General features: G+C 44.2%; 1 protein-coding gene across 1 annotated transcript in view; it reads left to right on the top strand.

Annotated features, from left to right (window-relative positions):
• Nucleotides 1-1,709, top strand: part of mtnr1aa (melatonin receptor 1A a) — a 48,162-nt gene extending 46,453 nt beyond the window's left edge. Inside the window, exon 2 of the mRNA XM_076295006.1 lies at nucleotides 723-1,709. Within this exon, the coding sequence (XP_076151121.1) occupies nucleotides 723-1,591 (869 nt within the window). The 3' untranslated portion in view covers nucleotides 1,592-1,709. The remainder of the gene's footprint in view (nucleotides 1-722) is intronic.
• Nucleotides 1,710-24,050: the final 22,341 nt, after the last annotated feature.

The raw sequence follows: 24,050 nt of genomic DNA, 5'->3' as shown, positions 1-24,050 counted from the left end.
CACCATCAAAAGCCCTACAAAACAATCCCATCCCCCCACACCCCTTTATGAACCTTGGAACCCTGGCTGGCAATATTGCCCATCCAGTGTCAGCAGCCCAAAGGCTTGCTGTTGCTTCCCCTTTTGACTTTTACAGTCCTGCCAAAATGACTTATATGTAATAAGTACTTGTGTATGTAATAATGATAATAACAATATGTTTCCATACTATTCAAATAATAATATCCATAATGTGTCAAATATTCATGTATCTTATGTTTCATACAGCTGGGGTCAAACTGACCCCAAGGAACATCAATGTACAAAATATTTGTACAGGACATTGAAAACATATTATTGAACAAATTTCATGCTAACTCTGTTGTCAATTGAGGAAAATTTCATGCTAACTCTGTTGTCAATTGAGGAAAAGTCATGAAACATGAAGCAAAAAAAAAAAAGTGAACCATATATTTTATGATGTTAAACGTTGCTTGGGGTCAAATTGACCCCAAGGATAACAGGAGGGTTAAGGCAATCCCACATGCTGCTAATACTATTAATGCGCCGCACAGACACACACACACACACACACACACACACATAGCCTGAGTCATGTCCCATGTTTCCAGATGCAATAACTAAGGCCCAGTAGAGCTCTCGATAATAACACAATGCAGTAATACTGTATCTTTTTTCCTCTTTCTTTGCCCTCTGTCTTTTCCCCCTGTTCTCTCTCTCAGGTAACATCTTTGTGGTGAGCCTGGCAGTGGCAGACCTTGTGGTGGCCATCTACCCCTACCCACTGGTGCTGACGTCTATCTTCCACAACGGATGGAACCTGGGCTACATGCACTGCCAGATCAGTGGCTTCCTGATGGGCGTGAGCGTCATCGGCTCCATCTTCAACATCACCGGCATCGCCATCAACCGCTACTGCTACATCTGCCACAGCCTCAAGTACGACAAGCTGTACAGCGACAAGAACTCTGTGTGCTACGTGCTGCTCATCTGGGCACTGACGGTGGTGGCCATCGTGCCCAACCTGTTTGTGGGCTCGCTGCAGTACGACCCGCGCGTCTACTCATGCACCTTCGAGCAGTCGGCCAGCTCGGCGTACACCATCGCCGTGGTCTTCTTCCACTTCATCCTGCCCATCATGATCGTGTCCTACTGCTACCTGCGGATCTGGATCCTGGTCATTCAGGTGCGGCGGCGCGTCAAGCCTGACAACCGGCCCAAGCTGACGCCGCATGACGTGCGTAACTTCATCACCATGTTTGTGGTGTTTGTACTGTTCGCTGTCTGCTGGGCACCGCTCAACTTCATCGGCCTGGCGGTGGCCATCGACCCGGTCACTGTGGTGCCGCTTATTCCCGAGTGGCTCTTCGTTGCCAGCTACTTCATGGCCTACTTCAACAGCTGCCTTAACGCCATTGTCTACGGCGTGCTCAACCAGAATTTCCGACGCGAGTACAAGCGCATCGTGGTATCGGTGTGCACGGCGCGCATCTTCTTCCAGGACAGTTCCAACGACGCGGCCGAGAGGCTCAAGAGCAAACCCTCACCCCTCATGACCAACAACAACCAGGTCAAAGTGGACTCGGTCTGAGGGAACTAAACGAGGAAAACAAAATGGACAACGGGGTGGGGAGAGTTAAGAGAAACAAAAGTGCAGTACGGACAAAAGATGGTTCATCAAGAAACAAGAAAAAATAGACCTGAGCAAACAAACAAGCAAAGGATGTAGATGATGCATACCAAATACACACAAAACTGAACAAACTGACAGAAAACAAGCAGCTTCCACTCTTACTGTGCTCTCTATGCCTCTATACAATCAATGATAAAACAGGGGGAATGAATCACATCATTTACCAAGCACTTTCATTTTGTCTGTTGCTTATAAATATATATATATATATAATATATATATATTAATTTTTAGTTTTCATTAAGTTGTATGATGTATTTTTTGCTTCAGTGTTTACAGTGATTATATATATGTATATATATATATATATATATATAAAGTCTATGTAAGTGGTATTATGTATTTATTTTATATTAAGTATGTATAGATCAACATAAGAATATATAAATATGATATATATCTATGAAAAGAAAAATGTAATTTCACTTGCTGTGACTATTCAATGGAGGGTGAAGATGAAAAACCTTTATTAGTCCAATGCCATGAAAAAACCCAGCTACTTTCTACAAATGCCTGGTCAGAACCATATACCATATAACCAAAAGAGATTTGCTCTGAAGCTGTAAACAGTTTCGAAGAAACAACCTCAAGCGGTGGACACTGCCACTGCCCACGGAGGAAGCAATACGTCCAAGTCTCTACCCTGTCCACACCCTGCAAAAACTGTCCCCAACACTGTGGAAGACACGTCTGCCTATACAGGAAATGTCTCTCCTCTCTCTCTATCTCTCTCTCTCTTTCTCTCTCTCTTTCTCTATCTCTCTCGTCTTGTTTCTTTCATTTTTCTTCCCCCATCCTCTCCCACCCCTCCTCTGTCACCTTTTTCTCTCTCTCTCCACCTCATCAGTTTTTCAGCGTCTCATGTGCATGGAACTGACGACTCGTTCATATGCAAAATAAAAGATGAAATAAAAAGGAAACCTGTTTGCAGACTAGACAGAGCAGTGTGTGCACTGCAACTTACTGCATTTCATACTGACAAAGCACAAGGTGACAGTGCAGACTAGACACGCATATCTGAACATACATACATACATACATACATACATGTACTTGCACACATGCACATGCAAACACAAACAGGTTCACGCTCTCTGCCCAGACACACACACATACAAAAAAACACATAGGCATACAAAAAAGATCTCATAAAAAAACTTGCACAAAGATTGCCACTTTTTTACCACATTTTATGGACTTCCTGTACATCCACACATGTGATGAACACACACACAATATTCTACGTAATGATCACTTTCACTCTGTCCACCCGCTTCCCATGATGTTGTCAGTGTTAATCATGGCTGCAAAAAATGAAAAAATTTTGACATTCACTGTGACTGGCAAACACACCTTTTAAGATACTGGTTGTGAGAGTTCATTCTCAAGTCAACAGCCCCCTGAGTGTGGGCTTAGCTATCGACACGAGCTGCTGATTTATGCCCTCAGCTCTTGGCCGGTGCTCACTCTAGCTGAGATTAGTTCCTCTACCTCCGAGGCAGCATGGTTGAAAGGTACCCAGACCCTGAAGCCCTCTCCCTGTCCATTAGGCTAAGGGTGGACTGAGATCTGTGATTTAGAAGCCCTGTCCTCCCGACTAAAGGTGGGCTGAGATCTGTGATTCAGAAGCTCTGTCCATTGGGCTAAGGGTGGACTGAGATCTGTGATTTAGAAGCCCTGTCCATTGGGCTAAGGGTGGACTGAGATCTGTGATTCAGAAGCTCTGTCCATTGGGCTAAGGGTGGACTGAGATCTGTGATTTAGAAGCCCTGTCCATTGGGCTAAGGGTGGACTGAGATCTGTGATTTAGAAGCCCTGTCCTCCCGACTAAAGGTGGGCTGAGATCTGTGATGGCATTTTAGCCAGCTGCACGGTGGGGTTAAATAAATGCTCACTCCATGAAAATGACTCTCCTCATTTGTCTTCCACATGTTTTGAGTCCCTGTCCTAAACGATTCACCATATCCATATACTGGATGAGTGATGGGCCAGTATGACAAACGTGGACACAACACAAACACATAGGGAGACACACACAGACCTACAGTCACATACATGCTGTGATGCACACACACACACACATGCACAATATAAAACCATGAAGAGGTTTATTCCTCAGAGGAACGCATTGCTGGCTGATAGTGTGCAAGCTTCAGTGCATGGCCTGTCATTACCTAACTCTGCTGGACAACAGGGTTAGTGGCACAGACAAAGGCTAACTCCTCACAGTGGGGGTTGTGTGTGTGTGTGTGTGTGTGTGTGTGTTATTATGAAAGTGTGTGTGTGTGTGTGTGTATGTGTGCGCGCATGCGTATGAGTGGGAGTAAGTGGGTGTTTTTAGCAACTCAAGTGTTTACGCAACACAGATCACCCACCGCCTCACTGAAAGGGCTCAGCAGAGAGAGAGAGAGAGAGAGAGAGAGAGAGAAAAGAGTGAATGAATGGTCAAGAGCTTTTCTTTTCGCCCATGTCATCCCACCCCTTCTCGTCCTCTTTTTAATCTGCCCACGGTGAAAGAGAGGGTGTGGTCCCCGGCGGAGGGACACATATAAAAAAACAGCACAGGATTTACACAGTCCTCAAACAGAATTATGTGCTAATCTGTTCCTCGCCGAGGCTCTCTTGCTCTCATCACACACAAACATCCACTTACACACACACATCTGAATACACACACAACTCACACAATCACGAAAAAACACCCACTAGCTTTATAACATGCCATAAAGGGTGCTGTTTATGTGTTTGTCTCATGTAAGCAGATAAGGTTAATTTACACCTGCACATCAGAGAGGAAACACACACACACACACACACACACACTCACACACAGGTGCTGTGTGTGCACAATGCCTTTGAAATGCTTTATAGAACCACTGCATATGGCTGCCTGTTCCATTTTTGTAACCTCATCTGGTCTAAATATCGATCTGACCCTAGGTCAAGAGTTTAACATACTGCTGCAGAATGTCTCAGAATGTCCACCATAAAACTTCAAAGACAGTTGTGTGTTGTAAAACTTTCAAACACTGGTGAGAGATACACATATGAATGTGTGTGTGTGCGTGTGTGCGTGTGTGCGTGTGTGTGTGCATGCGTTTGTGCATGCGGCTGTGTACAGTTATGTGATGATGGACACATGGGCTTGTGAACGGATTAGGACACAGAGTTAGAGACAGCTAGCGTGAGCTTTGGCAAGCACCAAGCAGGCATGCAAGGGACTTTGGCAGCATCCTCTGACCCTTTCGTTTTGGCACACACCCCACTGCCCATTCCAGTCTTCATCCACTTGGGTGCACACATATACACACACAAACACACACAGGCACGCACGCACACATGCACCCGTGAACGCACGCCTGCATGCACGCACGCACACATACACCTCTGCATTGCATGACAGGAAGGACAATGGCTGTTTGCTCGGACCATCCTGACCGGAGCGTGAGGCGTTGCTGAAGCTGGCCAGCGTGAGCAGAATGGAGCCCACAGGGCTGAGCCGCAGTGGGCCTGCCAACCACGAGGCACCTGGGCACAGAACAAACGCCAGCCTCCCGCACCCCCAGGGACGGCAGCATGGCGCAGCCTGCCAGGACACCACTGCTCATGCCAGCCCTAGGCTGACCCCAGGAAGGGTAAGCCAGACCACAGTTACTGCTGGTCTCTCTATCTATCTCTCTCTCTCTCTCTCTCTCTCTCTCTGTGTGTGTGTGTGTGTGTGTGTGTGTGTGTGTGTGTGTGTGTGTGAGTGTGAGTGTGCGTTCATGCGTGCGTGTGTATGTATGTGTGTATGTTTGTGTGTGTGTGTGTGTATGTATGTGTATATATCCCTATGGGACAAAGCTATGGCTCTGTATGCGTAGGAACTACCTTCACTGGTGAATTCCATTCCATTTTGTTCATACATGAAAAATTAACATGTATATATGAGTGTGTGAAAGAGAGTAAGAGAGAGAGAGGGAGAGAGAGAGGGAGAGAGAAAGAGAGATGTGGAGTGTTTTTGCATATTCTGTGATTTTTGTCTGTGTGTGTTGTCCTGTTCAAATTGCATTAGCTTCAGGAGTCCACAGAGAAATGACAGTAAAAGGCTTGCTATGGAAGCACTCACCCAGAAAAAAACAGCACTCTGCTTCCATCAGCTTGCCGCTTTGTCAGTCATTAATGTGAGACACATCTGCTGCGACAATACAGTTTTAGGCAAATATCTGTTGCCGGTTGCTCAACATTTCCCAACTCAACTATATCTGATCAGGACCAGCCCTTCTCTTATGTGTGTGTGTTCACCAAGGCAGCGGATTTCAAGATTTCGGATGCAGCGCTTCACCCGCATCCCAGCAGCACTTATGACATGTACAGTCCTTTGGTCCAGGGCTGGGTCCTGATCCACAGCCTCCTGTCCACCCCAGTCATGTGAGTGCCCCCATTGCCAAATCACCAAAGCCCATGAGAGAGAGAGAGAGAGCGAGAGAGATAGATAGATAGATAGATAGATAGATAGATAGATAGATAGATACTTTATTGATCCCCAGGGGAAATTCAAGGTCACAGTAGCATACAGACAACACACACACACATTCACTAAAAGCAGAAAGTAATTAAAAGTATATAATATAAAAAAAAACATAACTAAGCAATAAGGACAGTAGAAGATAAATATATACTAAATACTATAAATATACTAAAATACAAATTATACTAAATAACACTTAATCTAAATCAATTCTAAAAAAAACAGTATCCACATAGTGGGTGATTAATCAATCAAGATGCGCTTGCAATGACTGAGGCAGGAACTGAGCCTGTGATTCTCTGTGCATAAGGTAAGGTAAGGTAAGGTAAGGTGCTCTGTGTGAATGAGTGTCATGGTGATGGTGCAAATGAGTAAGTCAAACAGTCAAACAGTGCAACAGTGCAAAAATAAAGTCTATATATCTATATATCTATATAACTACACGAAAGTGCAAAACTCAAAAAGAGAGAGAGAATCATACAGGAGGGGGAGCCACAAGTTGCCAACTGGCGATTTATCTACAGTAGCTGACACTATTGACGCTAAGAGCAATGTTTCCTTTCAACCGTTTCATTTTCTATCCTTGCATTCTCCTCCTCTACAGCCTCTTCATGCCCCCGTGTCAGAGACGCCAGGACACAAAGATGGCTGTAATTCCCTTTCTTTCCCCCTCTGGGAGCAGATGCTCACAGGTTTGCACACACACTAGGCTATGCTAACGGGAGGAAGACCAATCCAAATCAGACTGGAGGAGAGAGGGAGAGGGGGAATAGAATACAGTGAGGAGAGGATGAACAACAGTCTGATGGGTGGTGTGTGTGTGTGTGGGTGTGTATGTGTGTGTATGTGTGTGTGTGTGTGTGTGTGTGTGTGTGTGTGTGTGTGTGTGTGTGTGTGTGTGTGTGTGTGTGTGTGTGTGTGTGTGTGTGTGTGTGTGTGTGTGTGTGAGTGCGTGTGTGTGTGTGTATGTGTGTGTATGTATGTCCAGGTGTTTGTGCATGGGTCACCTCTGATAAAACTGCATGGTTGGGCTGTGGTCACTCATGCTGTCCTGACCTGTGTATTGGTCCTCTTATCTTTTCCCAAACGGCACCAGTTGGCATGGAACGTGTTCATGCATTCACAGGAGACAAGAGCTACTGCCCAACCCTTATCATGTCCAAACACACACCTGAACTCATGGGCATGCACACACACACACACACACACACACACACACACACACACACACACACACTCACAGAGGGAAAGAGAAACCAAAAAAGATATCCTCCTACACAGAAACAGAAACAAATGATTAATGTATATGAAATGCGTAAGGTATCCAGTGATATTCCCTGGCTTACAGATAAAAGCCTGGAGAACAGGTTTCTCACACAAAGATCCATTTGTGAGATTTTCTTTTTGGGAAAAAAAAAATGCTTTTAAGGTGTCTCTAGGAGCAATCTCAGCCTACCTTCACCGTTCCTGTCAAGTTAAGCGACTTGGCAGCATAATTAAGGTGTTCGCTTTGACATTCAAACTTTTTCCATTTCTTCTGTGCCTTCTGTCTCTTTCTTACACACACACACACACACACACAACCCACTATGCATCATAGAAACATGTACATATACATAAAAACACTCAAACACACACACACACACAACATTGTATTCCCACTAGTACTATATGAACATACATATTTAACACACACACACACACACACACACACACACACACACACACACACAAACATATCTATCACTCCTTAAAATCACTTCAAACACAAATCCAAACATTTACTCATACACAAAACCCTCCCCACCTCCCAAATGCATATAGACATGCAGGATAAGCCCAGTGGACTGCAGAGGGGCTCTTCCGTCCGTGGCCACGATCTGCAGTGAGATTACGTTAGGCCTCCGCAGTCGCAAAAAGCAAAAAGAGAGCCATCTCGTGAGGACCAGTGCAGCAGACACGTCCGAGTCTGGGCCCTGAAATGCAGACTTCTAAACAAACATTTGCATCTGAATAAATATTTCAGCCACCCCAGTCAACGCCACGGTCAACTCAAAAGTTGGACAGGGCACAGGGCAGGGATTAATGCCCAGGGCACACTTGAAATGCAACATGGGAAGAGACATGAATAATGGAAACTCATCCCTTGAGTTCTTCCGTTTTCAGGTTTAACCCCTAAACACCCCCCCCCCTCCCTCCATCACCACCACCACCACCACACACACACACACACAGGCTATTTGACTGCCATAAATAACACTGTGCAGGACAGTGGATCATCCATCATGGGGTGGAAATCAAATGAGGGTGCCAGCAGACATAACGTCCTGCATATAGATTAGGATTAGAGAATCTTGGGTGTAGGGGATATTAATCCTCGGGAATGCATGTAGCCCCATTAATCAAATATTACAAATATATCTAGAAGGGAATTGATGGAGGGAGTGGGGTGGAGGCTGACAGAGAGGACAAAAATAACATGAGATCAAGTGATGGAATGCATGGTGGGCCTGGTGATGTATGGCCATATATGGTATGGGTGATTGACCTATATTCTATTTACTGTTGTTGTTATGGCTGCCGGCATGTGTGTTCGGTTTAAAACGTCTAAAATGCGTACTTACACACACTGAAACACTAAAGCACCTCTCTATGCTACACTACTCAAACACAGGCTTGTGAGTGGCCACTTGTGCATCAGACACCACCGGCAGGCTACCGGCAGGCTCACCGAGACAGTGAGAGAGTCCTTGCAATCACCTTGACCTTGAAGACGCAATCTACCTGCATGCGTAAGCTTTCAATCCACCGCAGACGCCAGGCAATCTTCTTGCAGCCGCACTCCAGGTGCGCGCTGAAAACGCTTGGGAAAATGGCCATTCAGGTAATTCATTTTTCCTAATCCCCCCCCCCCACCCCCCTCACCTCTCTCTCACACTCACCCCTCCTTCAGCATCACCAGCACCAGTAGGCTGCCATCACCCTTTTCCTCTCTTCCTGTGTCTACATGCAGTACAGATTAGTCTGCTTATGTTTCTCATTGTTTCCTCCAAACACGTACTGTAAGCAATTGTGGGGTGGTATTCAATCCCCAACACACACACAAACACACACACACACACACAAACACCAAACACACACACACACGCACGCACACGCACACACACACACATACACAAACACACAGAAAGACACACACATACACACACACACACACACACACACACAGTCTGTAGGCAGGCTGCCACACAGATTCAACTCTATTACATACACATTCCAATTATGGAATAACAGTACTGATTGCAGACACACAAAGAAAACACACCAAGACACCACATGTACCCCATTCTATACGTTCCACATGACGGCTTGTACTGGACCAAAAGCCACAGTGAGTCATTTCAGGCTTCAGGGGCATCGTGCAGGAGCGTGAAAGCGAGCTGCTGCATGAGATAATGCATCTTCCCCTGGGGGGGCAGGTTCCTGACATCACCCTGACTGGAAATCTCTCCATCTGTTCAGCAATGAGAGAGGGAAAAAGAGCACGAGAGCAAAGGATCATGGGAACACAGACAAATCTATCTGCTACTGCTATCAGACAGCATGTTATTTCATTGTGAGGAAGTTCTATCAGCAACACATTACAGTAACATCACATGACAGCTTTACACTGTCTGTGAAGGACAGGATACTGATTATGTGCATAATGTGCAAATCCTCCATGTCATTACTATCATCTAAGACTATCCCTTGACTTGGTAATATAACTTACACAGTACTTCTGAACGTCACACATGGCAAATAGACAGAGGTTGGATAATATGACAGAAGCCTTGCTAGCACAGTCTAATGATTCAATATGGCCACTTATTATGAGAGTGGAGTGACACTGCTGAGCCATTAAGCCAATACCTCTCCATTTATATGGGTAGTCTAGACTCTGTTAATGGTGTATTCATTTGTAAGTGAGAGAAACCTCAAAGTAGAAGAGAGATTTTTGTGGACAGATTCATAATGGGGGTATTTTTCCCCTTATCTCGCACATCTTTTCTGAACAGTAATCATTGGCATTACACAATTATTTAATCTTCCATTACGTTCGGGTTTGACCACAAATAGTTTGGTTGGGGGGGGGGGGGGGTGGGCAGGGTGGCCGGGGCGGTGTGTGACTCACACGCTGTCAGAACGCCGCTTCCGCTTGGGGATGATCCCACGGCCCAGCGCTGTGATGATGGCTGAACTTTTAATGACTACCATCATGATCAACTTTGCCCTCCTACATCATGGTTGCAGCCCCCCCCCCCCCCCCCCACACACACACACACACACACACACAAAAACTGCCCTCCTCCTCCTCCATCCATCCACCCTCCTCTCGGAATAAAACAAGATGAAGGAGGGCTGAGATGAGACCACTTTTCAGGTCAGTTAGCACGAGACAGACACCGTTGTTAACTTCAATCAATTGTTATTACAATCATTAAAAAAACACTCAGGCAGTGAGATTGAAGATAAATTATGTTTTTTTGGAGAGAATTGAACTGAATCATAACACACAAGGCTGGCTGAGTCTTGTAAACAATGCAGTCAATGCAAACACAGTTTCAATGCTCCGGGCACAGAATTTGGAATATCCTGAAATGGAACTTGATGAAGAAAAGTGAAGAAGAACAACATCATCGATTGCCGATCTGCAAATTACCAACTAAATGCACATTTACAAGAGTTGCAAAAAATAAGCTAGATATGTCAAATTCCCTCCACCTACTTTCCAAACACTCACCCATTGCTTACTCTGGGGGCATGATTTTAAATCATTTCCACCAAAATGGCCGGAATTCTCCTTTGAAAGGGTGCTTTCACACATAGTCCTTTTCAAAAGAACCAAACTCAGTCCTCTAAAAGTGGACCAAAAAGTGGACGGTTGGTTTGGTTCAGTTCTTTTGTACTCGCATTGTGAGTTAATTTGAACAAACTCTTTTTATTATTATTATTATTTAGGGATTCTAAATTAATTTTTATCTGAAGCTATTGCAAAGATCCTCTTCATCCATTCGTGGTTATTGTCAGTCAACATGCTAGTCAATTGCATCTCTCGAATTCAGAGTGATATGCCCGCCCCACCTTATTACTGATGCTATGTCCAACAATATTGCTTGTAGCAAAGATTTTAAGCCCTATTCGGACAGGATCAGTTTTACGTGGAGATGTGGGGTAAAGTAATTATTACTAGGGGTTTTAGTCTCGTCCAAATGCGCCATGTCAGTAATCATTATGGACAAAGTCAGTAGAAATTACGGCGACATTTACCTTCTGTAAAACGGTCCAGAAAAAATACCTTGGCTAATATTAATCCCGTGCGAATACGACCCTCCGTAAAAATGTATGTAGGTATTCCGTCATATCCTGTTTAAACATAGTTTTCCGCGTTTTAATTTTTAGCATGGAGGCACTTGAAGAAGCACTCTGTAATAAATAATTCAAGGCAACCACATGGTGAGGATTATGACAAATAAACTTGAACCTGACACTGAACTAATGCGTTAACATTACTCAGGCCATGTTGCATGTAGGAATGCGATATCAGGAAGCAACGTAGTGGGCTACGCAGTACGCACATGGCGACAGGAAGGTGATGGCTGTGCATAAATCGAGTTACCCATCTCACTTCTGGTAAAATGTAGAGAAACTGTATTTTCACTTGTGAGTTCACTTGTGAGTGTGTGTGGTGGGGTAATGGGGTTTGTGCATTGCTTGCATGTGTGTGTGTGCATGAGTGTGTGTGTGTGTGTGCCTGTGTGTGTGTGTGTGTGTGTGCGTGCGTGTAAGTGTGTGTGCCTGTGTGTGCATGTGCGTGTGTGTGTTTATGTGTGTGTATGTGTGTGCGTGCGTGTGTGTGTGTGCTTGAGGAGAGGAGAGTAGCGACTCTCCTCTCGCATTCATTGACTGTGGTTTGTGCTACATTCGTTAATCGACTTGTTAAGCCTTCCTTCAAGGTAGACTGAAAAAAGATAGATAGTTAGATAGATAGATAGATAGATAGATAGATAGATAGATACTTTATTGATCCTCAAGGGGAAATTCAAGGGTCTCAGTAGCATACAGACATAACACCCAACATGCACTTACAGCAGAAATGGTAAACATAAGTATAAGTATAAACATATAACTAAACTCCACTGTACAATAAAGACAGTAGAAGATAAGACAGATTAGAAAACTAACAAAACTAAATACTAAATACACTATATAAGTTAAATTAAGAAAGTCCAATGTGCTTGAGGGTGATCAAGCATAAGACGCTTGTAGTGACAGGGCCAGGACTGGTGAGGTGCTAAAGGGAGTGAGTGTCATGGTGAAGGTGCAAACAGTAGTCCAACCATAGTCCTTAGTTATGTTTGCCTGGCAAGGTGCTCAAGAGAGTGAGTGTCATGGTGAAGGTGCAGAAAGTAGTCCAACATTAGTCCAACAGTGCAAGAGTAAGGTCTAGAGACCAGCATAAATAATATAGACAAATAGGAGAGCAAGTGTAATGTAGACAAGGTAAAATAAAAAACAATTTCAGTGCAAGAACAGGTTGAGGTAATAGGTTTATAGCCATTCATTCATTCAGTATTGTATCAGAAGCCTGACCGCAGCCATTGATCATGTGTGCTAATATAGCATGAAAAATAGTGTAGCAGTAAAACAGTAGTGAACACATTAGGCTGTGTACAATAGTAAAACAGTAGTAAAACAGTAGTAAGCAGTAGTGGGCAGTCAGTACTCAAAAAACATGGACATGGAGAGGGTGGAGAGGCAGACAGACTAAGCAGAGAAGTCTATCTCTCCTCTTCCCTTTAGTGAGGCATTGAACAGTTCAATGGCCCTAGGAACAAATTACTTCCTCAGCCAGCTGATCAAGCTCTTTTGGTTTTTGATAGTGCTGTAGAGCGGATGACATTCATTGTCCAAGATGTTGATCAGTTTGTTTAGTGTCCTTTTGTCAGATATTGAAGTGATGCACTCCAGTTCAGCTCCCACTACAGAGCCAGCCTTCCTTACCAGCCTGTCAAGTCGCCCAGCATCCTTCTTCTTTGTGCTTCCTCCCCAGCATACCACTGCAAAGAAGAGGGCGCTGGCCACAACAGACTGATAGAACATCCTGAGGAGCTTGCTGCACATATTGAAGGACTGCAGCCTCCTCAGGAAGTACAGCCTGCTCTGTCCTTTCTTATAGAGTGCATCAGTGTTGGCTGACCAGTCCAGTTTATTGTCCAGGTGGAGACCCAGATACTTGTAGGTGCTTACCACCTCCACATTGACCCCATCAATGGAGACTGGTAGCAGAGCGGGCTTAGACCTTCGGAAATCCACCACCATCTCCTTGGTCTTTGAAGTGTTTAGTTGAAGGTAATTGAGTTTGCACCACTGCACAAAGTCCTCCACCAGGCTCCTGTACTCCTCCTCTTCCTCGTCCCTGATACACCCCACAATTGCAGTATCATCAGAAAACTTATGCATGTGGCATGACTCGGTGTAGCGGAAGTCAGATGTGTACAGGGTGAACAGGACTGGAGAGAGCACAGTTCCCTGTGGCGCTCCAGTGCGGCTGATCACAGTGTCAGAGAGGCAGTTCTTCAGTCTGACGAACTGTGGTCGCTCGGTCAGGTAATCTGTAATCCAGGTTACCAGGTGAGCATCCACACCCATCTGCAAGAGCTTGTCTCCCAGTCTGAGGGGTTGGATGGTGTTAAAAGCACTTGAGAAATCAAAGAACATGATTCTCACAGCACTTTTCCCCTTGTCTAGGTGAGAATGTGTCCTGTGTAGAAGATAAGTGATGGCATCGTCCACGCCTACTTTCTCCTGGTATGCAAACTGTAAAGGGTCTAGGGCATGGCGTACCTGGGTCTGAGCATACCTAAGACCAGCCGCTCCATTGTTTTCATCACATGTGATGTTAGAGCGACAGGACTGAAGTCATTAAGCTCGCTGGGGTGTGGTTTCTTGGGAACGGGGGTGAGACATGATGTCTTCCACAGTGTTAGAACTTGTCCGAGACGTAGACTCCAGTTGAAGATGTGCTTCAGTGGCTCCCCCAGTTCAGCAGCACAGGCCTTGAGCAGCCTTGGACACAGTCTGTCAGGCCCGGCTGCCTTACGAGGATGGAGTTTTTTTAAAAAGATAACTTACTTGGTCCGCTGAAATGATGGGGGGATGAGGGGAGTGGAGGGTGAGGAGGAGGAGGGGTGCTTCTGTGAGGGTTGTCGTGTGGCTAGAGACTGATGGCCATTGGCTGAAGCCATTGTTGTCGCACTGCTCGTGGTCACCATGTGGGGGAGAGGTGCGATAGCCTGATCAGCAGTGATGATGGAGGGGGGGGAGGGGGGCAGCATCTGAGGTCTGAGTGTGTGATGGCTGTTGACTGAGGTCGTTGTCACCTCTTTGTTCGTGGTAACCATGTGGGGGAGGGGTGCAATATCCAGTGATGGTGGGGGTGAGTGTTGCACTGGTAATGAGGTGGGGTGGGGGCTGGGGGATGGGCAATCGAACCTGTTGTAAAAGTGGTTCAGCTGGTTCGACCTGTCCAGGTCTCCCTCCACAGAGCTGCTGCTCTTCTTAAGGCCAGTGATAGATTTCATACAGTCCCACACCTCCTTCATGTTGTTATCTTGCAGCTTCTGTTCCATCTTCCTTCTGTAGTCCTCCTTAGCCTCTTTCAGCTTAATCTTGAGTTCCCCCTGTACTCGCCTCAGCTCTGCTATGTCCCCCTCCTTAAACGCCATCTTTTTCCTATTGAGAAGGGTCTTGACATTACTGGTTATCCAAGGCTTGTTATTTGGATAGCAGCGTACAGTCCTTGTGGGAACAACAATGTCCATACAGATGTTCAGATAGTCAGTAGTGCAATGTGTGACCTCCTCTAAGTCCTGTCCATTCAGTAGCACACTCCAGTCAGTGGACTCAAAGCAGTCTCTCAAAGCCTCATCCGCTTCCAGTGTCGTCCACTTCCTGAAGGTGCGCATGGCAACTGGTAGCCTCTGAACTTTTGGCTTGTACATTGGCTGCAAATGAATGAGGTTATGGTCCGACTTCCCCAGTGGGAGAAGGGGGGTGGCACTCTAAGCATCCCTCACGTTTGCATACATGAGATCTATTGTCCTGTTTTTCCTAGTTGGGCAGTCAACAAACTGGTAAAAGTTTGTGAGGGTGGAATCCAGTGTAATGTGGTTGAAGTCACCAGAGATCGCAAAGAAGCCATCACTGTGCTGAGTTTGGAGCCTAGCGACTTTAGAGTGAATGACATCACACGCTGTGTCCGGGAGGGCTTGAGGCGGCACGTAGACACAAACAACAATGGCGTGCGAGAACTCCCTCGGCATGTAGTATGGTGTCACTCCCCGATGTGAGTCGCTACCCGATGTGAGTCACGCATGCTCAGATTGATAGGTTTTACGGCATAACGCCAAGGGATCCAACTGAAATCCATAAAATAATTCACTTTTCTGTTTCAAAAACGTTTTAGCTATCTAAGATTGTTTGATTGCTAACGTTAGCAAACGCCATTCAAGTGACAGCCTTTGTTGTGCTTGATTGCTTACTTACTTGCCAGCAGTGAACAAACTTCGTTATGTAGGTCAATTTTTATTGATATTACAGAAGTCTCTCGCTAGCAGGCTACTTCAGCCTCTAATCTAGAACTGACATTATTGATCATGCCGTGAAAATGTGATGCCTTACGCTAAATAATACATTACTGCTGTGTAGGCTAATGTCATTATTCTGTGGCTAACAGCACAGGTAGTCGCAAAGTAGCAAAGTGACGCATGCGCGACTCACATCCGGTAGCGACTCACATCGGGGAGTGACACTGGTCGTAGACTGACCGCTAGTAACTCCACATCCTTACAGCATACAGTCTCCTTCACTGTAACATGTCCGGGATTGCACCATCTATTGTTTATGTATAGCACCAGTCCGCCTCCCTTCTTTTTGCCAGAAAGTTTACTGTCTCTGTCCAAACGAGCTACACTGAAGCCGGGCAGCTCAACGTTAGCTGGGGGGATATGGCTTGTTAGCCACGTCTCCGTAAAGCATAGCAAACTACAATCCCTGTACAGTTTCTGATTTCTTACCAGGGCAGCCAGTTCGTCAGTCTTGTTGGCCAGTGAGTTCACGTTTCCCATAACCATCGAAGGAACTGAGGGCTTGTGTTTCCACTTCTTCTCCCGACGCCTAGTCCTCACTTTAACTCCCGCTCTGCACCTCCGAAAGCACCACAGCTCCTCCGGGATGTTTACGTGAACCCTACCAGCATTCCGTCGTATTGCAAGCAGCTGATTCCTTGTGTACACAAGTTTGTTGCCGCTGGAGCATTGTAATAGATCCATATCCATAGGATAGAATGAAAACACTCCTCAAAGTGTGTAATCCAAAAATGTTGCGAAGTAAAAAAAGTAAAAAGTAAACAAAAGACATTAAGAAAAAACACAAAGACACAGAGCTACCTCGACAGGCTGCCTCTTTCGACGGCGCCGGAAACCTTCATAAAATAACATTTAACCTATATAACCTTTCGAAACACTTACAATGTTTACAATACTCTGTAGACAACCTCACCACACCACCACAGAAGTGTAATTCTATTTTGAACATTGTCAAATAGTTTGTTTTTCACGTGAGTGTATGCCCGGTTCGCTTTCACTGTAAGACAATTTGGTGTTTAAACAACAGTTTAAACCTGTTATAGCTTCTGAAAATAGACCCTCTGTTGTTTTTGCTCCGAAACATTCCTTTACCTGCACTGCAGTCTCTTTCGCATCTCCAAAAACGTTGCAGTGTGTTTATACCACACGCATGGCAGAGAAATAAGCAGTTAATGAAGAATGGTGAGCGATGTCACGTTAAGTTCGGTGATTTCTACGTTGTCAGTGACCAATAGCTTGGATGAAAAGATAATCAAACATTTATGTTAAACACTTTTGTTAATAACACACTTTTTTGGCTGTATATGTTTACAAATGTCTTAGGCCTAATGACAATTATTTTTATAATCATCTATTATTAAGAGGGGTCCGAGTTCATTTGGAGTATTCACATATGCACAAATAATGCAAATAAAGTCATTGATTTGAGTTTTGAGGCCTGAAATGAACCAAGTGTGATAGCATTATAAGCTGCAGTTTAAATTTCCTCAGCCTGCGGCTGTGCTTGCTTTTCACCTTATTCTAACTTCCATGTTATTTCAGACATGCTTGATTAGGCTGAAAAAAGTTAAATCCAAAATTATGTAGTTTGATCACATTCATACAAGCAGATTCCTGTTGCAGTGTGACTTGCCTGCAATCTGACTTGTGATGGTGTGTAGAATCAGTAACAGTCTTAAAAGCCTTACAGAATCCTCTACTAGGATTTCTAGTCTGAAATTGCTGTAAGCAGTTGGATGAGTTCAGGGGATAAATGAACACAATCTTAGAGCCAGTGAAAACATTTCATGTTGTTGGTGTATGGCTGAAATGACGAGTCACTCTGTTCCCCTTTGATAATGTCAGTGAGAAAAAGAAAAGTTGAAGACATGGCATTCGTGCTTCCATCTTTTTTCATGCTAATCTGTGTAATTTCTGAAGTGTCATTCCTGTGGGAAGAAATTCCCCACATTTCACCATTGAAATAGCTTGTTTAAAAAGGGACTTACCCAATTGAACGGGCAGACTAAGAAAAAGCTTATCCATTGAAGGCCTCATTTAAATTCCGTAAATATCAATTCTAAGAGGAGTGTGAAAAAAGGCATGCCTTTGAGCTAGCAAAGAAAATGACTACACCAGCTGCACAAATGGAATCAGTCTGTACACATTTTCCTTCCAGACAATCCAGATTCAGTCTTACGTTTGTTTCTCCGGGCTCATATTTCACAGAAACATCACCCTGCTTTCCACTCACCTGACCCACCAGTCTGGTACCCTGGAAATTCCAGAGTTCTCACAAAAGGACAGTTGAATTGTCTCTGCGAGACACTCTGGCAATGAGTAATGATGCACATTACTTTTACCCCTTGCATCGCGAGGAACCAATCACATCGGTGTATCTGATATAGGCAGGCCATGAGGCGAGCTAAACAGATGACGACAGCGCTGCAACGAATCAGTCAGTAAACATTGGTTGTAGTGTGATCCAATTGCATGCAGTGAGATGTTCCAATGCATGCTTGGTGCCACCCCTTGAGTTGGGCCATTTTCATTATTCGTGGCCAGACCCTTAATCTTTCTAGATTATCAGGGTCTGGATTTTCCAGGATACCAGTCTGGACCAAATGGAGATAATGAACTGGAGGTTGTTTCCCTGGTTACTACAGAGGTTATAGCCTTGGCAGATTCTGCACAAGCATTCTGCACAACTTCTCTTGTCAGAAAAAGAAGCCAAGTCTGAACTTACCCTAATAATGCAGTTTCTGCTTAAGGCATTTAAAGGTGCTCTAAGTGATGTTGGGCAATGTCACTTCTGTTGACATTCAAACAAAACAGAGAGCTAGCTCCTTACTCTCCCCCCCCCCCCCCCCCTCTCTCCCATGCAATTGAAACTCTCTTAAACGCACATCTCTTTGGTTATTGGTTGGAACATTGTTTGTTATGTTTTGTGGTGCAGGTTGTTAAACTGCTATGGAAATATTACTTCATTAACAAATTATTATTGCATCATTTATTAAGTATTAAAACAATTTATACATATTTTAGATATAGGTTTATTCACAACATACAACATACTTTACAAATGATGAACAAACATTACACATGTTTAATAAATGATTAATTGTGTGTAGTTGTTATAAATGTTACCAACACTTTAGCTGGAAAGGTTAAGCACGTCTTGAAAATTATGGAACAATACATCATATTGAATGAAAGAAAGTACAATTATTCTGACTCCATAAAATGTATAAGTATACCTCCAATATTACCAAGCAGTTTATTGCCCAGTGGTAGCAATGGTATGGCACATGAGGAGAGATAAATGAATAGTGGATGAATGAACAATTTATTAAAAAGTAAAGTTTAAACCATAAGCTAAGTATCCAATATCAATTAAACTGAATGCAAGGTAAAACAAAACGGGCAAGTACCATAACAAATTAGATGCCAGTTAGTGATGGGCAAATGAAGCTTTGGTGAACCACTGAACCACAACAGTGTGAACCTAGCGACACTAGCTGAAAAGCAAAAAGATGGCCGCCACACATACATTTTTCAACATAAAAGTCCTTAGCAAACCAATATTTTTGGTTACATATACTGGTTTGGGTAAGGACTTTTATGTTGAAAAATCTACATGTGGCAGCCATATTGGATTTTTTCATTACTGTTGCTAGCTTCACACTGCTGTGGTTTAGTGGTTCACCAAAGCTTCATTTGCCCATCACTAATGCCAGTTGAACAAAGTAAACTAAGATAACCAAATAAAACAGGTAAGCCACAATACAACCAAATAGCCGAAAACAAGGTAGACAAAGTAAGGGATAAGAAGTAATAAAGTTGGTCTCTGAGCCAAAGTGAGCGGGCGGGGCCTGATAAGAATTGGGCCAGCTCAGTGTCAGTATAGAAAATGAACCAATGGGCGGCTGACCGTCCTTGGTTTGGGAGACCGCTGGCCTTTTTATATTTTATTCATATGCTCCAAAGTGCATCAACCTACCGGGAAAATGCCCATGCAAGATAGCCAGTCCAGCCCTGGAGAGAGCACACATACATATCACATACAAAATTACATTCCATTAAAACACCCATCCACTTCCTTAAGAATTGAGGCAGGCTTAATCAATAAATGTTGCTGATGCTAAGTTCCTTATTTCCTTTTCAATATGCTATCATAACTACCACTATCTATTTACTTTAGCATATAATAGATACTATCTATGTACTGTATGAAATAAGCTATATAGCTGACCTTAAAGGGGTGGTTCAGGATTTTGGACATAGGACCTCATTTCCAAGTAAGCAAGTGTGATATTTATCAGTGGAGACCGTTTTCAACACGTTTCATCTAGTCCTTCTAATTGCAGAGTTCGCAGGTGCTAGGCTAGCGCAAGTCAACGGTATGTGCTAGCCTGCTACTAAAACAGTCTTACCCACTCCAAAGTACACCCGAGGCAAATAAATTATAACGCCAGACTATCGATGTAAATGTCTGTATTGATAGTGTTATTTCTAACGTTATTCTATCCTTGCATTTCAACGATCGCATTACATTTTGAAGGACTAGTTTCTTAGCAGCGGCGGAATTATACTTGCTCCGGTTAGTAGTACTGCGCCGAAAAGTAAACAGTAAAGCGCACTCGAATGGGGATACCTAGTAGTAGCCTTGGTAATAGCAGTCCGCCGCTGAGTTGCAAAATGACTACTAACAACCAAAGGGACCAAAGTATAACTATTGCAACGCGATGCAAGGGTAGTTGTATTTCTTACACTATTCTATTAACACAGACATTTACATCGATCGTCTGGAATTTGCCTCAGGTGTACTTTGGAGTGGGTAAGACTGTCTTTAGTGGCAGGCTAGCACATACCGTTGACTTGCGCTAGCCTAGCACCTGCGAACTCTGCAATTAGAAGGACTGGATGAAACGTGTTGAAACGGTCTCCACTGATAAATATCACACTTGCTTACATGGAAATGAGGTCTTATGTCCAAAATCCTGAACCACCCCTTTAAGTTTTGTCTGTATGACCAAACTTGCTTAGTTTTGTGTGAAATTATCAGGAACTTTTTTTAAACTTTTAACAATAAGAAAATGATGAAAGAAAAGTTTCCTGTTTGGAAATAAACTTAAGTGCTTGATCACATTAAATGTAGAGCTGCAAGATTAGCTTTTAGCTGTAACACTGTATCTACTTGACAGTGTCTCTCATATTATGCTATTTTTTTCTAAATCAGATTTTAAAAAAAGCATTCTAACTTGGAGATTAAAGTGCTGAAATGCATCAAGTCTGTCTGAATTAACACATAAGCCTCACTGGACATCAGCACAACTGCTCATCCATTTGAATCTATTTGAGCAAACTCAGTTGTAACAACTAAGCCAAGGGATCTATGATGATTATGCAACACTGATGTATTCTGTGCTACCATGTGATTCACATTTCATTGTTTTTCCAGTATCTGATTGAGCAGACATTTAGCTACTTTACAAGGTTGTGAGCAAGTCAACACTTGATTTTGCATTTGTCCATGTGACACCTCAGACATTTGTTGGCTTCTTCTTTATGAAAGTGGTTTATGGATAAGAGAGGTCTGGTCGGCTTTGCCTTGACCTTGAGGATAGCCAATCATCTCTGCCCTGTACTGATAGAACCCAAATGTGTGCCTCGCCTCGGCATATTATAGATGCATGCAGCACAAAGATAACCGCTCTCAGCCGTCTGTCGGAGAAATGCCCTTCACCTTTTCCTGGATATGCGTCTCCGCCTCATGTCTTGCCATTTACCTGACAGTGATATTTTGTTTCCCCCTACCATTTCTCTGATGTATAAGAATAATCCTAGATTTATTGGATCAAAGCCATTGTCTGTGCTGCCTCCTCTGTGACAGTATGTCTCCCGACTGTTGTGATTATCATGTGCCCACTCTTCCTTTTATTAATTCAGGCTTTCTTGCTTTCTTTTTTTTCCGCTCAGGCTATTTTTAGCCTCTGGTTTGAGGGGTGTGCTGTGGTGCATCACGCGGCGGCTGGCATAATGTAATTTTCAGCCTGATCCAAATCAATACATGAATTAATAATTTCTTGTAGCACACAAAATACATTTCTTTCTTGCAAAAAAATCCTTTTTCTTTCCACAGCGTGTTGGACCTGCTCCCTCACTTATCTGGACCCAGGTTCTGTGTGGCATTCCCAAACAGCTGTGTGTCACCAGTAAGCTCTTGTGAACTCTCTCCCCCTCACTTATAAAGGGACATCCTTTTTAGCCAAGTCGAATCAGTTGTTTACCGCCTCCTCCCAATCCCTAACATTTCAGTAGGAACCCAGGAGACCATGAAAAGAGCAGCAAATACCCAACACACACTACTAATGGAGCTGCCCTGCATGCTGAAATAACAGTCCGGTGCTAGACACCTACCACAGCTCTGTAAACACACACACACACACACACACACACACACACACACACACACACACACACACGCACAGACAACACACACACACACACACACACGCACACACACACACACACGCACACACACACACGCACAGACAACACACACACACACACACACACGCACACACACACACACACACACACGCACACACACACACGCACAGACAACACACACACACACACACGCACAGACAACACACACACACACACACACACACACACACGCACACACACACACACACACGCACACACACACACACTTCAGCTATTTAATTAAGCCCTCCAATAATTTTGATTTGTGAGCACCATAATATGAGCGCATCCGCTCACCAAACCCCTTCACTCATGCCAGTGAGTCACCATGTTGCTCAATTTCAGATTCAAGGTCCGTTAGCGGAACAAAAGCTGTGATTTACACACCAACGAGTATGAGTCACGCGAGAGAGAGGATCTGAACACTAATCAGATTGTGTGTGTGTGTGTGTGCTGGATGAGATATGCACCTCTATGGGTTAGTAAATGTATCCATGTGGGTAGGTGAAATATGTGTGTGTGCCTGTTTTGTTCTTTGTGTGTATGTGGCTGTGTGGACACAAATGTGGGCGTCTCCGATAAGGTCCTTCAGATGTCTCCACTTGCGTGTCTCTCCGGCTGATAAGATCTAATTATTAGCATTATTAAACCAGATTAGCCAACTCATATTATGTGGCTTTATCCGATGGCCTCATGAATGTCTTGCCCATTCCATTTGGAGAGATACAGTAAGGAAGCCTCAGTGAAAGCTCGGGAAACCTGTGGCTGGTAGTGGTGTGTGTGTGTGTGTGTGTGAGAGAGAGAGAGAGTGTGGTTTAGATGGGTGTATCAGATGGGTGTGAAAGAGGATTAAGGAAGGACTGTGCTTGAAAGAGCACCACAGTGGACAGAGCCAGGCCCTCCCAGCAGTACTAGTGGAGTGGCTCAACGCTCCTCAGCCACTCCAGAGGGGAGAGAGTGAACAGGCCCAGTGAACAGGCCCAGTGTCCACTGACATGTATAGCGCAGAAATGTGAGGGCAAAAAGCCCCAGAAATAGGATGTTATTATACCAGGTTAACTGGCAACTCATCTCGTTTGGTTCAGATGAAGTGTGTTTGTCACTGGTTGGAGTAAGTACTGTAAGTAGTAAATAGTCACCATAAGACTAAAGACCAAAATTAAATATGCACCATCATCTCTCAAGCCACCTCACAGGTCATGTAACATTAATCAAGAAAACAATGGAGAAAAGTGGATATCAAAGTTATACAGTATGTTTGATATCCAGAGCCCTGCCCAGACCTTCAGTGTTAATGGTGCAGTACTGGAGTTTATCAGCTCCCACAAATCTGTGGTTGGACCCATCTCTTGCATTCAGTACCCACAGAGATAGCCTCCCGGCTAAAAAAGCTGGCAAAGCTGACCTCGGTTCACTGCATAAGAACAAGGCTTCCTTTTATGCACTCTGCCAAATATACCCTCGTGAAAATGACCATCCTTCCCCTGCTTGACTGAGGCAAAACAATCTGTAATGTTATCTGAGAGCACCCGCTACAAATTCGACACACTTCGCCACTGAGCAATCCGTTTGGCCATAGGTGCGCCCTTCACTGCTGTGTGATCTAAATGGTGGATTGGTCTTCCATTCTTCATACCAGGCACCATAAAGGTACCTTTATATGGCTCTGATCTACGGTACAGTATGT

This window comes from Alosa pseudoharengus, unplaced genomic scaffold (assembly GCF_046254945.1).
Source record: "Alosa pseudoharengus isolate Yale_2024_CS ecotype anadromous, Long Island Sound unplaced genomic scaffold, YU_APseudo_1.1 YU_APseudo_1.1_scf_2, whole genome shotgun sequence".
NCBI lineage: Eukaryota > Metazoa > Chordata > Actinopteri > Clupeiformes > Clupeidae > Alosa > Alosa pseudoharengus.
This window is presented reverse-complemented; position numbering and strand designations above follow the sequence as displayed.